This window comes from Typopeltis vanoorti, chromosome 13 (assembly GCF_054136105.1).
Source record: "Typopeltis vanoorti isolate ZY-2024b chromosome 13, IOZ_Tvanoo_1.0, whole genome shotgun sequence".
Taxonomy (NCBI): domain Eukaryota; kingdom Metazoa; phylum Arthropoda; class Arachnida; order Uropygi; family Thelyphonidae; genus Typopeltis; species Typopeltis vanoorti.
Genome location: NC_143561.1, coordinates 72468793 through 72484985, shown reverse-complemented (window position 1 = coordinate 72484985; position 16193 = coordinate 72468793). Strand labels below are relative to the sequence as shown.

The 16193-nt window shown below is 34.8% G+C and overlaps 1 protein-coding gene across 4 annotated transcripts in view; it reads left to right on the top strand.

Annotated features, from left to right (window-relative positions):
* Positions 1–16193, top strand: part of LOC150100282 (proton channel OtopLc-like) — a 121969-nt gene that overhangs the window by 81709 nt on the left and 24067 nt on the right. For all 4 annotated transcript variants that reach the window (XM_090402747.1, XM_090402746.1, XM_090402749.1 and 1 more), the window contains one exon: positions 14058–14295. In XM_090402747.1, the coding sequence (XP_090258873.1) occupies positions 14058–14295 (238 nt within the window). The remainder of the gene's footprint in view (positions 1–14057; positions 14296–16193) is intronic.

Sequence of the window (16193 nt, the reverse complement as noted above, 5' to 3'; positions counted from 1 at the left end):
GAGATGATATAATTGTTTATGTGCTTTTCGTTTTATCTACGAACAAACAACTCTTTTGCTACTCGTGGTACATCTTGATTTTCTGCAAACTTCACACGTACTTTGCTGCTTAACGCGATATCCGAATATGAAATAGTATGAATTTCTTCTTTTGTTAAACTATTTTTATGTGACTCTCGATTTTACCAATGACTAAAAATCATTAGTGAATTCAAATCGATATGATTTTCTAATGCTGAGAAAATTAAGCAAGAACTTTGTTATTTGTTATTAAAAATATATCCACTAATGCCTTTTTTTCTCTATAGGGGGGTAGGCGTGGCCATTTTAGCCCTATCAAACTTTTGGAAACTAAGGAGCAGTCAATCTCCACCTTTAGCCAATCAGAGATAGCTGGTTCAAGGCTATTACTAATTTTAAAGGATATCCGATGAAGAGAGTATGGCAGACAAGTATCACCATCTCGTGGCATCAAACCTTAGAAAATATATTATCGTCTAAAATATTGTGTGTTCTGTGGTCGATTTGCTAGAGTAAACAGGACGGAAAACCGAAGTTTCTCAAAAAAAAAAAAAAAAAACACTTGCCCATGGCCATAGGTCAACTAACATGGGAACCGTTCAAAGGAAGAGTTAAAAAAAATTCCTCTAGCACTATGGATGCAAATGTTATTTCCGTAATGGTATACAGGACTATTACTGAAAAGAATAAAAATCGAAGGCAGCAAATGAAATAAATGACTCCACAGTGGATTTATGAAAATTAGAGGAACAAGAGAGGATATCTTCAATATCAGAATGATACTAGAAAGAAACATGGAAATTTAGAAAAATGCTTAGTAAAAACCATGGCCTTACATTAAATTCAGAAAAAAAAAGTAATCATAGCAACCAAGTAGAGATAAATATAATCCCAAAGTTAAAAATCAAAGTGGAGACTTAAGCTATATGATAAATCGAATGTTACGCTTATTTAGGATATTTAGAGGATGGAAAATGTAACTGAGATTAGGAGAACAGAAACTATGAAATCAACCTTTTTAACAGAATTAATAATAGAAGTCAAGGTAAATAACGAAAATGAAACTAGATTAATAATGATTAAATGCTTTATGTGGTCAACTTTTCCCTGTGGAGCAGAAACATAGAAGAAACAAACAAGGATAACAAAAGGATTGACACTTTCGAGAAGTGGATGTAAGGAAAAAGCACTGAAGATCTCACAGGTCCAAAAGAATATATCTTAAATGCTCTTTGGTACGTGATGCGCTTCTACAGATGATAGATACCAAAATGGAAGTAATAAATAAATAAATAATGTAGAGAAAAAAATCAAAATATCACACACACAACACGCACACATATATGAGCCATATTGTGAGTCTTCAAAAAGATTTATTAAGGGAAAAATTGAGAGAAAGGGAGGGCGGAACAATTCGAACGATTCTTACAAAGGCATTGGTTTCTTTTCTCAAAGATAGATATTAATTTTATTTTTTAAATTTATAAGTTTATAGGTTTTAACAATCAAAATTTAAGAATATTTTATTATTTTTTTTATTAGAAAGATTTTGTAAGCTCCCAAAGTGCATATTAATTTTTTGGACATAAGAATTCAAAATATGGTTTTTACAAACGTTTTCTTGATTATTTTAAGATTAAATTATTACTTAAAATCTTAAAATCTTCATCATATATAAAAAAAAGTTTCAATGTCCGCTTAATGAAGCTTTGTCTGAATAAGAATCATTTGCCTTATTTTTGAAGTTTAAAGTAAACTTATTTCACAGATAATTTCAATATTTACTGAACTATTTCATTTTCATGTATTTTCTATGTCATATATTTCTTTCTCGAGTTACTTTTTGCCGTACTAGAGATTTCAGATATTTTCCTGGTTATTTTTATCAACTGTTCTGCGAGCGATTGCTTATTGACTAAATGTAAATTTAAATACGTAGTGAATGCGGTGGAAGAAGAATGCCAAATGATGGACAAGTATGATTAACTATTTTAGAACTTAAACTGCCTCAAGCTTGCTGGTTGAATAACTTAACCACCTGTTTACCTTTTTTCCTTGTTTTGTAGTAGTGCTTACGAAAGCTAAATTCCTGATTTGTTTACTCCGAGAAGTAAGCATTCGTACATATAACTAGATTTATTAAACGTGACTTGAAAATTAAAAAAAAAAAAAAACTTAAAGCATTTCAAGAAATAATATTAGCAGTGACTGGATTAAAATCTTTTGCCTCGATTTCAATGTACCGAAACCAGTTTTGATTGATTTGCATAAAACGAAAAGAGTTTCATTCTTGGTGGACTTTTATGTACCACTTTCGGTTCTATCAGTTTCGAGTAGGGAATACAGCTTCATCAAAAGCAACCATTCACAGTGTACAGTATCAAGGCGAGTAGCTGTTCTTCGTGGTTAAATACAAAAACACTGTGGAAGCTCCGTAGCCTATGAATCTAAAACTCTGTGAATATAGTTCTAAGTCGATATAAAGTTTTCACTAACGCAAAGAAAGAATCATGTTCAGTTCTTAATGGAAAGAAAGGAATTTTTATACAGCCATCATTGAAATCACGACAGCGCGCAGTACGTCAAAGAAAGACGCTTTCTGACAGTAATTAGATAAACTGATACTGAGTTTGCGTTCAACTTTTAATCAAGAAAATTTGGAAAAATGCCAGTTCGAAGTCTTACGGTTCATTTATCATGAGAGACTGTTTCTGCAATAAACATTTATTAATTGGGGTGATCAATAAAACTATTTTATTTTATTTACTTGGTATGTACATACTTTAATGGCACAATGCGAATCGCTTAATGTTTGAAGTTAAACAATGTGCAAGCGTCGATTTTCTGGCTAGAATGAAAGCTTGAAAACGCAGAAACAAACAAGTCAATGAATAAATAATCGTAAGATATGGTAATTAAGGGGAGTATATCCACCAAAAAATGACAACTACTTCGTGCAAATATTGCCATCCGTAAGGCATTTATGGAGAAAAAAAATTAAATAAAACTAGGAGAGATGGCGCTTGCTTGGTCACGGACATTCCAATATGGCAAACGACATAGCCAGGTGGTAGGGAAACAATACTAATAAAGCGATTGATTATCCTATCGCAATTAAAATGCACCCGAATCAGGAAGTGACAGTATGTGGAGGCGCATCATCGCTCATTGAAGTCGAACCGAATGATAGCGATGACATTGCCAGGCACGTTATGGAGTGTGTTGAGTAGAACCTTTTGAAAGCATATGGAAAAATGATTTTTTCCCCAAAGTAAGCCCATCTGTCGATTTTAGGCGAACTCAGCGATCCCTCTAGTGTCAGTATGCAACTGATGGATTCCCCAATCCGACATTATCCAAGATCAAATATATCAATTGATGCTTTGGAAAAAGAATCGCAATAAATATGCTCCACACCGTGATACGCATATCTGTACAGTTCACTCTTTGATTTCATTACAGATCTCTCCATTTTTATTGCAATTTGATTTTTGGAATCCTCACAAAGTTTTTCGCTTTATTCCAATTTTTATTTCATTCATAGCATTTTACCAGTACAAAACGGGTTCAAAATATGTCGAGATTATATATTAAAATGACTCCGCTCTGGCAGGATGAAATTTAATAATATTTAGAAATTGAATTTAAAAAAAAAATCAGCTAACGCCTTTTTATTCCCGTATACGGGGAGTAGTCGAGGCCATTTAGCCCTATCTAACTTTTGGAGACTGAGTGGGCAGTTCAGTCTCCACTGGTACCAATCAGAAATAGATGGCCCAAGGCTATCACTAATTAAGCGGTACGCAGTGAAGAGAGACGGCTAAAAATGTAGTCCCACCTCGTGGTCCCTAACCCTAACACAATTTATTTAATGTCTGAAATAATGTGGGTTCTACGGTCGATTTTCTTGAGTTTACAGGACGAAAAACTCGAGTTTCCGGGAGGAAAAACCCGCTTGCCCGTGCCAGAGATCGACTAACTCGGGAACCGGTCGAAAAAAGGCTTAGAAAAATTTCCTCTGGTCGCCGACTAGACTCGAAACCAAGTCGTCCTTTGTGCGGCCAAGCGCCGTGGTATGCAAACGCCACATCCACTGAACTACACAGGCTTAAGAAATTGAATTATATGCAAAAATTTATCCAAATATTTTAATTTAGGTTTCAATCAGATAATTTTTACTGTCTGGAAAAACGAGCTAAACTGATATGAATATTTCTGCGCTGGCTATGGATTTTAATGAAATGCAGTAATTTGGGAATATTTGTCAAACTGCTTCAATTTGGCTACTGTTGGACCATTTGTAGTGGTTCAATTAGGCAAAACGAATTATAGGTCTGGATTACATAAGCCAAAAAAATTGCCCAAGTCTACCGTGTCTTAAACGTATTATAACTTGAGACATACGCTCGTCCCTTTTTAAGAAAAACAAAAAATATCATTATTTCGTAAAGTTCTTTGAATATCGTTAATTCGTCATAGATCTCGAGACACCGGCGAAAGAGCTTGCGATTATGATTTGGCAGTAAATTTTGTAATTAAGAAGCTATAAGATCCGCTCTGTCCACTAAACAGATTTCATTGAAATGTAATATTTGGAGTTCTTACACAAATTTGTTATTCCACTTTTGGTTTCCATCATGGTTTCAGTAGTACTATCTGTATTGCATTAAAAAAAAAAAAAAAAAATCACATATAACAAAACGAGTCGAATTTAATAAACCACACCTTAATTTTTTAAAAAAAAGAATGCGCGAGCGTGAGTTGTGTATATATATATATATATATATATATATATATATATATTATATATATATATATATATATATATATATTATATATATATATATATATATATATATATATATATATATATATTATATATATATATATATATATATATATATATATATATATATATATATATATATATATATATATATATATATATATATATATATATATATGTCAAGTTTGCGCCCGCAAGTGTTGCAAGTCTAGCTGACCCTGCACATAGTGCAAGTCCAAGGCAACTTGTGGTAAAGGTAGAATAAGCTATGATCACTATTCTTAATATTTACCCTTTGCAGGAGCAAACTTGACTGACTTGTCTGTTTGCTTACTTGGGAAATGGATAAAAAAACATAAAATAACTTGGTATCTTTAACATATATTATACCCAAGGTAAAAAAACTTTCTACATCTATCTCTCATCCTGAGATTTTTATTTAATAAGGTCAAAGCACCTTATGGTAACTTGTGTTGGTAAAATATTTATAAGCTCTGTATTACTTAAAGCTTAGTATTTCTTAGCCTGGCTCCAACTGATGAGACCTCGATAGGGGTCAGAACTGGTGGGGGGGATGGCCTTGAGATGCTCTGCTTGGGGATAGGTTTTTGCCTGTCTCTGAGTAGGGCCACCGCTGAGATTATGGCTCTGGCTGGTGGTGGGTTGAGGCTGCCACTTGGTAGAGCCAACGCTGAGAAGTTCTTCTCGGTGACGGAGTGAGTCTGTCACTGAGTGGAACAACGCTGAGTTGGACGGTCTTTCGGCCACTATGGAGTGGTCTAGGGATCGTCCTAATTTTTAGAGAGGTCGTTACTTGAATACACCTCGATAGGGGTCGGAACTGGTGGGGGCTGGCTTTGAGAGGCTCTGCTTGGGGATAGATTTTTGCCTCTGAGTAGGGCCGCCGCTGCTCTGGCTGGTGGTGGGGTGAGCCTGTCACTGGGTAGAGCCAACGCTGAGTGGGGGGCTATTATGAGTTCGCTCTCTTAAGGTTTTTGCCTTAAGGGAGCAATTTGAGTCTCCGGGGAAAGTGTTTTCCGGCACGGCCCGGTGAGGGGCTTTGTCTGTGAATGCTTTTCTTCGGAATATGAGAGGTTCTGCTCTGTGGTGGTGGTAGTGGTGGGTGGATGGCCATCACTGAGATGGACGGTCTTTCGCCCACAATTGAGTGGCCTAGGGATCATCCGAATTTTTTAGAGACGGCTTTACTTATTCATAAGGTCGAAACCGGTCTGGGTAGTAGCCCCTTGCCTTTAATGCAGACAGACTTCCTAATGTCCTAATCAATACTTTTCCAACTGAAAAAAGAAGACCTGGAAGACCAAGAATTATCTGGCTGAAATTAATAAAGAACATCTCGGGATGCAGAACATATAAGGAACTTTTTCGAACAGCAAGGAATAGAGAAGACTGGAAGATCCTACTCAAGAGAAGACTCAACCCGTCTTAGACGGAAGAGAAGAAGAAGAAGAAGAAGAAGATACATCTCCTCCAGGAGATGTGCTTTGCAGTAAGGGTAAATATTAAGAATAGTGATCAGAGCTTATTCTACCTTTACCACGAGTTGCCTTGGACTTGCACTATGTGCAGGGTCAGCTAGACTTGCAACACTTGCAGGCGCAAACTTGACTGACTTGTCTGTTTCCTTACTTGGGAAATGGAGTGAAAAACCAGGTTTATATTTAAAATAACTTGGTATCTTTAACATATATTATACCCAAGGTAAAAAACTTTCTATATATATATATATAGACAGACACAACACATATCACGCTGCCAGCGTATGTCTCACATCGAGTAGCGAAAATCGTCTAACACTAAAATTGTATGGTGTTCGGAAATATTTAATAATATTTATTATTTTAGTGTTTACTGTTTACATATTTACAATAATTCAAAATTACTGCAGATTTAAAGCTGATAAAATTAAAGTACGCTTATTATATGAAACATTTCAAATTATACAAGATTTTGAAGAAAACGTAAGTATCCGGCACTTTGCATAGTTTGGTGTAGTAAAATGTGCATAAATAACATCACTGGATAATTTTACGAATGCAGCATGTTGAATAAATTATCGATCATCTTATCTGAATTACCAGCAGACTACAACCATACACCACTAAGATCACTGTTATAACAAAAACGTTTCTTGATTTAAATATATAATGATTAAACTTGGCATCCTATTAAGTTATTAAATTAAATTTTAAGATATTATAAGTATTAAATTACGTGTCTCATGGAAAAACCATCATATCAAATTGAACTAATGAGGTAAGCAAATAAATCGTCAGCAGTATCTGAGAGAGAGAAGAAATATCTGTATTATCAGTCGTTATCACCACAGCTGAAACATTTGATTCATTCTATTTCTGATCTCCATAATTCTCAATTATCAGGAAATTATATTTTTACAGCTTTTTAGTTTGTATTCCCCATTCCTTTTTTCTTCTTTATTTCTTTCTTTCACTTGACACTTAATTCTTATTTTATCACTCAGCAAGTGTTGATTGTGGTTTGCTTGGCACATCTCATGGCTTTTCCTATTCTTTCAACCATCTGTCCCAATTTTCTGCGCCTTTGGCTGGTTGCCAGAGATACTGAATGATGGTTGTGTTTTTGGATTCTTCTATTGCATTATTCACTAGTTGTCCATGAATAATGCATCAGAATGACACAAGTCCTTTAATAAAGATTATTTCCTGTAAATAATGAAATGAGTTAACTTAAGATAATCAATTATATAGCAGTAAAACGAGCACACTAACAACCATTTTAATATGTATACTTTGACACCTGAATGATAACACTAGAATAATTAAATGGATGATTGACATAATATTGTATTATCCAAACGTTTATCAGTAGTAACATTTATTGTTATAGGAAGAATATTCACCAAATATTTCCCATTTAATAAATGTGTGTGTGTGAAGGGGTGGGGGTGGGGGGAAGTAGATGTAGACTCTTTTGGTTCAAAGACTGAACAAATAATGTGCCTGCATTAAAATTTCAATAGTGATATGACCACTACAGAGCACTTAAAATACTATGCACCATAAAGCAACATAAAAGTTCCTTTTTATGTACTGTAGCAAATATGATATGGTGATTTCAAATTTTTTTTTTTTTTTTTGTATAAAGTTGTGATTAATTTCTAAGAAATGATATCATTAGTACTACGTTTGAATACACATTAGTAGTTTTATTCATCTCAGACCTTGCTTTCTTAATACAGTACTTCCATAAATAAATAAATAATTATATGGTGTTACTTATTACTGTTTTTATTTTCTTGTGTTTGTGATTTTATATCCAAAAAAAGGGTGTGCACAAGATTGGTGGGAGGTGATTTTCATCGCTCGTAAAGGCCGGAGAACAACACCTTACTTATTGGAGTTCTGAAGTGGCTTAAAAAAGTTCCATGCTTCACCTAATGAAGCGTTTCTGGATTATCCAATTCTTAATCACCCAAGATACTGATGTAGTCAGGTCTACAACCTTTTGTAAGAATATCATAGAGGGACTAAAATTCAGTAGTGTCATCCTGAAAAAAAAAAAAAATTAAACTACTGATCACTTAAAACAAAACAAACACAAAGATTTCCCTATCGAAATCTATCGACAGACACTATTTGCTGTAACAACAGTGTCAGTTGAAATTCCCAAGGTAAGGGAAGTTTTATGGGAATCGAGTAGGACATTTCCGTTTCCCGACGAATTGATCGAAAGGAAAGGCATCTTTACTGAGTCTGCGTTAAACTCCGTAACCTTATTTCTTAACGATACTATAGGACTGTGAAGTGGTTATTCGCCGCCATTCGGTTCGATATGACTAGCGTCGCCATCTAGTGGACGATGTTAGTACTATTTATAATAATTCGTTTGTAAATTTATTAAGCTGTCAATATATTGAAAGTATACAGTATATTGAGTTTTATTTATATATGGACAGCCGTCCACCGTTACAAGTATGTTTTTCTTTAAATATTTATATAATTAAATTCATAAAACCTCCTATGATCTTAAAGTTTTACGTCTATAATGATATTCAATCAATCTTATATTATAAGAATGATAAAATAATTTTTATTTAATATTATGTATAAATAATAATTTATTATTATATTCCTGTTATAATTAGCATAACAGACTGCAGTTATTGCTATTAAACAAAATCTTCCACAAAAACTAACAATTAACATTTAAAAAATATCAAAAATGCAACAAAATTTCAAAAAAAAACATAAAATAAGTAAATAAAAAAAATCCCTACCAATAAAACAACAAAATTCAATGTTAAAACGATATACTTTGACTTCAAGTTTATCAGCATACCACAGTCTCAATATTAACATCAGTGACTGTATCCAATGCAAATCCGATCAGTTATTTATCGCTGACCTCAAATGGCATCCTCTCTATGACAACAGTTCACCTCAACTTTCCACATTATATCATGCATGCTGCCCTAATTTGATCATGCCTTTATCGGATCTGATGTTTCATAAGGTTATCAGACTTAGATTCCCATTTATATGGTCTGGTTGCTCAAGATTTCTTTGCTTCTTTTTGTTGCCTTCATTTATTCTTCACTAATTCTGTTTATCAATGAAATATACAGTCAAATTACCCAACCAGTGTGATAATATTCCTTCAAAAGAAACAGAAACGTTTGCTCTTAGTAATGATTTACTACAAATCGTTTGCCTATCAGGATACCAAATAATCCGTATCATCCTCACAACAAGCTGGATGCCCTTTTTTAACCAGCTCTTTCTGAAAATACACTTTCTGAAGTTAGCTCTCTTCTTGGCAACTCTGACCATAACCTTGTCCGTGTTTCTTTTTCCACAGATCGTCTTCTCAGTCAGTCTTAGCCTTATATCCTATAGTACTACAATGATGCCAATTGGGATGACCTTTGTGATTTCTATGCCTCTTTTCAAAGGTCTAATTATTGTTTCTGCTCTCCTCATCCAAACACTACGTGCTCTGATCAAATAACTGAAATTATTCTTGCTGGAATGGGTGCCTATATTCCACTCAGAATCCCCGGCTCTATCCAGGCCCTGGTTTTCAAACAAGCCAATGCAGTCCAAGACAAAAATTCAGCAGACTTTCCATGGCTCAATTTAAAAACTCCATCTTCTCACTTAGTTGCATTATATCCTGTAACCATTGTAAAAATCATCAAGGAATCTAAATCAGATTTTCTAAGGACAAAATACATTAAGTTTGCCTCCTACTCAAATGACAGTGAAGTCTTCTGATTCCTTGCCAGACTTCTGAATAAAGTCTTCTACCCTACCAAGTTTCTCTCTCTCTCTCTTTCCTAATGTAACAGTGCCAACATCGCTTAAAGATAAGGACATTAGCCTGTTGGTATTAGTTTTTCCTCAAACTCTTGTTTAATCGACAAAGGCAAATCTACTACCCAGCATTCCTCCTTTGGTCATTCGTCCGATCCAAAAATTACTTGATAGCCTTGATACTAATGTCTCCTTTCCAGATATTATCCTTCCAGGTGTGCTACACTTTTGTGTTCCAGAATTAACATACATTCTTTATTGCTTATATGAGCTGTCATTTTCATCTCCCATTTATCCAAGAGACACGTCGAAGCCAGCCTTTATTCGGCCTGCTCTTAAAAAAAAGGAAGATAAAAGTTCATCCGTTAGACTATCATCCCTTCGTTGCTCTTGCCTCAGTATTCTCAAAAGTAATAGAGAAAGACATTAACCACCTGCTGCCTCACTACCTGCAGACCTAACAGTTAAATAATGATCGCCAATATGTTATCATTCTCCTAAAGTAGACCTCTCCTTGCTAACCTTACACACATTTGAACATGGGTTATGGAAAGATTTGGAGAAGCCCGTGTAATCGGTTTGATATTTCCAAGACATTTGATTGGGTTTTATGCTCGCGCTCCTGCCCTTTGGGGCTGGATTGCCAGTTTCTTCTTTGATTGTTCATTGCTTGCCATGGTGAATGCTTCCTCTCGTCAGGTTTATCTGTCAATCCTAGTTTTCCAGGGTTCTGTATTCTCACTCACGATTTTCATCATATAAATCAATGACTCGCTCTCTGCCTCACTGTCTATCTATCTATCAAAAAAAATCTATCTATCTGTCTAGCGATCTTCAAATCCTGTTCCTCTTATTCATTCAAAAAGCTCATGAACTTCCATAAAATCTCCTCGCCATTCTTTAGTGAGGTAAAATTATTTTAGATAATTTCAATGCTATCAAAACACAATCTTTTCTTATTACTTGGAAGAAATATCTTACTTCACTCATTTTGATTAATGTTTCAATCTCCAGTCAAAATTAGTTTTCTCTTCATGATTGCCTGATTGATTTTCACGTCTCACTTTCGCCAACACAGTTATTTTTTTTATTGAAAACACTATGCTCCTGCTCAACTCCTAACACTTTATAAATACCAAATCCAACCGACCTCAAAATGGTGCGCCCAAAACCATTCTAAGTATTCGTGATTGTATATGTATGCAATTAGATTGTCCTCTTCTGTAAGAGAACAATCAGTCTAATAGAAGTTCCCTCTCACACTCTTTCTCTAGTTATTATCCGTAGGCATTCTACTTCGACATTATGCTTTTTTTTTTATTTCCATTGGCATTGCTTTACTGAAATGACCATTAATCATATAAGAAAACAAAAACACTCTTCTGGTCAATCCATACACAGTTCGTTACCAAAAATAAATATGCCGAACAATTTCTTATTTTCTTTCTTCATTCCAACTACCTGCTCCTTGGAACAGATTTTGCCCAATATTGTTTTCCCCAATAAGTACAACCCCACCTCCACAGCTTTTCAAGAAACTTGTTAATAGATTTCCTTCTTTCTCCTTAATCTGCTCATACATTGTACCGTTGTGCTATAGGTTTTGCGACCTCCAATGTGCGAGGTACGCCCACACACATACGTGTGTGGGGGTGTACCTCGCACATTTGAGGTCGCAAAATTTAACACACACACACACATACATATATGTGTGTGTGTGTGTGTGTGTGTGTGTGTGTGTGTGTGTGTGTGTGTGTGTGTGTGTGTGTGTGTGTGTGTGTGTGTGTGTGTGTTTAAAGATATCAAGAAATTAGAAGAGAAAGAGAGAGAGAGAGAGAGAGAGAGAGAGAGAGAGAGAGAGAGAGAGAGAGAGAGAGAGTACACATGCGCGCGCGGTGTACTTACTTATTAAGTTACGTGTATCTATTATGTTTATATTTTTGGAAAACACGGTTTTTTTCCGCGGTATTCGAGAAGAAACAAAATAGACAAACCAGCTTGTAGACACACACAGCTGACAGGCATTGTCTCAGCTGCTTCGGGGTTAATTTCTATACAGACCAAACCAGCACTTATCTGTATACCAATTCCTGTTTTGACAACTCTTTTAAAAAAATGCATTATTTAACTTGTTCATATTTGGTCTAAATATATTACAACTAATAACTTTATTTTAATGAGACCATAAGTTTTTTAATAAAGATCATACAAATAGCCAACTAGTTTCGCTAGCTTCTGACTAGCTTTCTCAAGGCTGTAACTGTGCTAATACAAATGTATTAGCACAGTTACAAAGATCTCTTCCCTCAAGACATTACCCATTTGTTTCATCATTGTCTCAAATCCAATTTCTTCAAAGTTAATGACATAGTATACCAACAATTAGAAGGACTAGCCATGGGCAGCCCCTTATCACCACCATGTGCGGACCTGTTTAAGGAAAAAATTGAAAATGATATTTTCTCTAACATTTCTCCCAAACCTTCGATTTGGTGGAGATACGTGGATGACATCTTCATCCTTTGGAAAGATAATATGGAAAACCTCCTGGTGTTTCTTAATAAAATCAACTCACTACACAATAAGAACAAATTTACTATGGAACTCGAAAAGAACAAAGAACTTCCCTTTCTGGACATACTGGTTAAGAGACACTACAACAATTTCTAACTTTCTATCTACAAGAAACCCACAGATACAGGAAGATATCTACATTATTTATCAAACCATCATAAGTCACAGAAACAGGGTATAATACACATGCTACGCAACAGAACCCAAAAGTTTATTTCAAAAGAAGAAGATGTACAGTTAGAACTGGCTCAAATGGCAAATACTCTATGTCTTAATGGTTATCCTACAAACATTTTTAAAGAAATTCCTGTTTAAAAATAACCTTCAACAACGTGAAACGGTGCCCCAACACGTGTCCACAGCAGTCATACCATATGTGAGTACAGTGTCCAAGAAATTAGCTAGAATGTTAAAGGATCATAACATCAGAGTGGTTTCAAAACCAACTACCACGATCAGACAAATCTTAAGATCACCTAAAGATAAGGTCCCATTTTTTAAATATCCAGGAGTGTATGAAATTCCATGCACGTGTGGCCTTTCTTATATTGGACAGACTTCTAGAAGTCTTGAAATAAGACAGAAAGAACACGGGGGGGGATGTCAATCACAACAGAATCATTACATTAGGTTTAGCTCATCATTTTTCAACTACCACGATCAGACAAATCTTAAGATCACCTAAAGATAAGGTCCCATTTTTTAAATATCCAGGAGTGTATGAAATTCCATGCACGTGTGGCCTTTCTTATATTGGACAGACTTCTAGAAGTCTTGAAATAAGACAGAAAGAACACGGGGGGGGGATGTCAATCACAACAGAATCATTACATTAGGTTTAGCTCATCATTTTTCAACTTCCAACCACGTTATAGACTGGAAAAACAGCTCTATGCCTTACATCGAAGATGACTATAGACACCGAACTTTCAAAGAAGCAGTAGTAGTACTACGCACAGGCAATAATTTAAATAGAAATCAGGGTATTATCCTTAAAGATATATGGAAAAACCTCATCTCTTCTCTCAGCTCAACAGAACTACAATTAGCGAATAACCATGTGACGCGTAGTCATGTACTTGATACTGACTGAAGCATCCGAACGCGTGCACGCTACACCACATGAAATATCAAATGGAGCTGCTTGGCAGTTCCTAACGTTTCTGTATTCATTTAATTTTTTGCATTTGTATTAGCACAGTTACATCCTTGAGAAAGCTAGTCAGAAGCTAGCGAAACTAGTTGGCTATTTGTATGATCTTTATCAAAAAATTTATGGTCTCGTTAAAACAAAGTTATTAGTTGTAAATGAATTATTTATTCATTCCTACAGAATTTATTTTTTTATCATTCTACATCAGAAACTGGAAGCGGCAATTGTTTACCAGCCCGTGGTAGTGAAGATTCAGGGATTGGAACGAACAGCAATTTCAACAACAGTCCACGCCATCAACATCATCGACGCCCTTGTCTACAGATTGACATTCCTCAAGCTCAGATTTATCGCACAAGTTCGTTCGTTGGGTCGTGCAACAGTACCCCACCCACACCAACCTTTGGTAGGAAGGATGGGTTCTATAAAATGGAACTTTCGGAAAAGTAAGTAGATCCTACACTTTCTTACTTTTTGATATGAAATCCAAATTTCAATTGTCTTTCTTTCTTTCATATATGTATATTATAGAAAAAAAAATTAAACAATGAAATTTAAAGAATTTCAGGCCTTTCCTCTGTGCCAAATTCCGGTATCGCTCAAGCATCACCATAACAAGTTCGCAAATAGTAAACAATGCTATTCTAATTGTCTTGAATACAAATCATTCTATAAAGCTGTTTCTATTTAAAGTTATTTTCATAATTTTAAATAGCCATCCAGTGTCTACAATCCAATGTATTCATTCTAAATCTTCATTTCTTTAATGAAATGTAAAATGACAATAATTACAAACAATAATTTATCTTCACTTGAGATAAATAAATGTTGTTACCAATTTTTTAATTTCAGTTTTTTTTTAGGAAAAAAAAGTCTTCAAGCAGCACAGATTGAAGTAAAATGCGTTCAATATATTTTGCATGTTTACCGAATTATATAAAAAAAAAAGGTTAATCGTACGTTTCTCTCAAGTTGTTTATTGTAAATATAGACATTATTAAAAATATCTGAAATGTAATAAGGTGTATTAAGTATTAATATTCAACTTGGAATAGTTGCATAAGTCTTGTAATAAGAGGCGGTTGGTGATTTTAGGTTCTGCCTTAAAAGTCACTACATCTTGGTATTTTCTTTCATTATTAATTATTATGTCCGATATTTGTTCAGTAGCAGTGCACACTATTTTAGAATAAGAGTTGGCCAATGTTCAGTCTTTTAAAACGGATAAGGATATGGATACTTGGACTAGAAAATTCATCTTAAACTATATTCAAAGAGCAATAAAGCAGTCTTATGTAAATAACAATTTATTTTTTAGCGAAAAAAATCCCCTAAAGATTTAAGGGCTTTTTTTTTCTCTTACATTACAGTGATTATTTCTCCCTTACAGATTCATGTATTGTGATGATTATGGTGTTATATTATGTTCTCTATTATGTTCCCTTTATAATAGATAATGTGTTCATAGGGTGTATTCGAAAAACACGAGTGTTACTAACCGAAAAAGTTTTTCCAAAAGTAATTTTCATTTTTGTGAAAGTCGTTTTTCGTCATTTAACATGATATTAAAAAAAAGTCTCTTTTTTTTTTAAAATTCGACACACACACACACACACACACACACACACACACACACACACACACACACACACACACACACACAAACCGACAATAAATCCGTTAATTCGACATTGAAGAGCCTATAATTATATTATCACTTTGCTTATTATTATTATTTATTTATTTTTTTTTTTTGAATAACTGGAATTTGCTTCTGGAGAGAAGCACTTCTTGAGGCAAGGTGTTCAAGAGAATAGTCAGATGGAATGAAAGACGTGGAGGAGAAACATGTTCGGTGGCGTGCAGTTGGACTGAGAATGGATGTTGACCAGTAGTGCTTGAGTTTCGACACGTCTGAAAGAATGTGAAGGAATGGTGGATAGTTCAGCACATCAGTGCCCCTAGAAGCACTGGCAGAAACAATATACTCGTAAAGCAGATGTTATTTCTGATTGCATGTGTTTGTGTTCTTCTGTCCAGTTTGCATGTTTTCAGGCTGATAAACCCAATTTTCTTGGAGTTTATCAGTCCTTTCCTTCTCCTCCGCACGAGACTGTCTAACTCACCTTCAATTGAAAAGTCCCCTTATATATAAGGCTTTGCGACCTAGATGACACGAATCCAAGCCCTTTCTAACCAAAGGGCATCGTCGATACTGACTGAAAGACGAAGACTCCACACATAAGGCAGAATCAGACCATCTATGAGAGACATTGAAACATTGTAAACCGACAGCACATTTAGTACGGATTAACTAATCCGATTCTCCTAGGTATCAAACAGA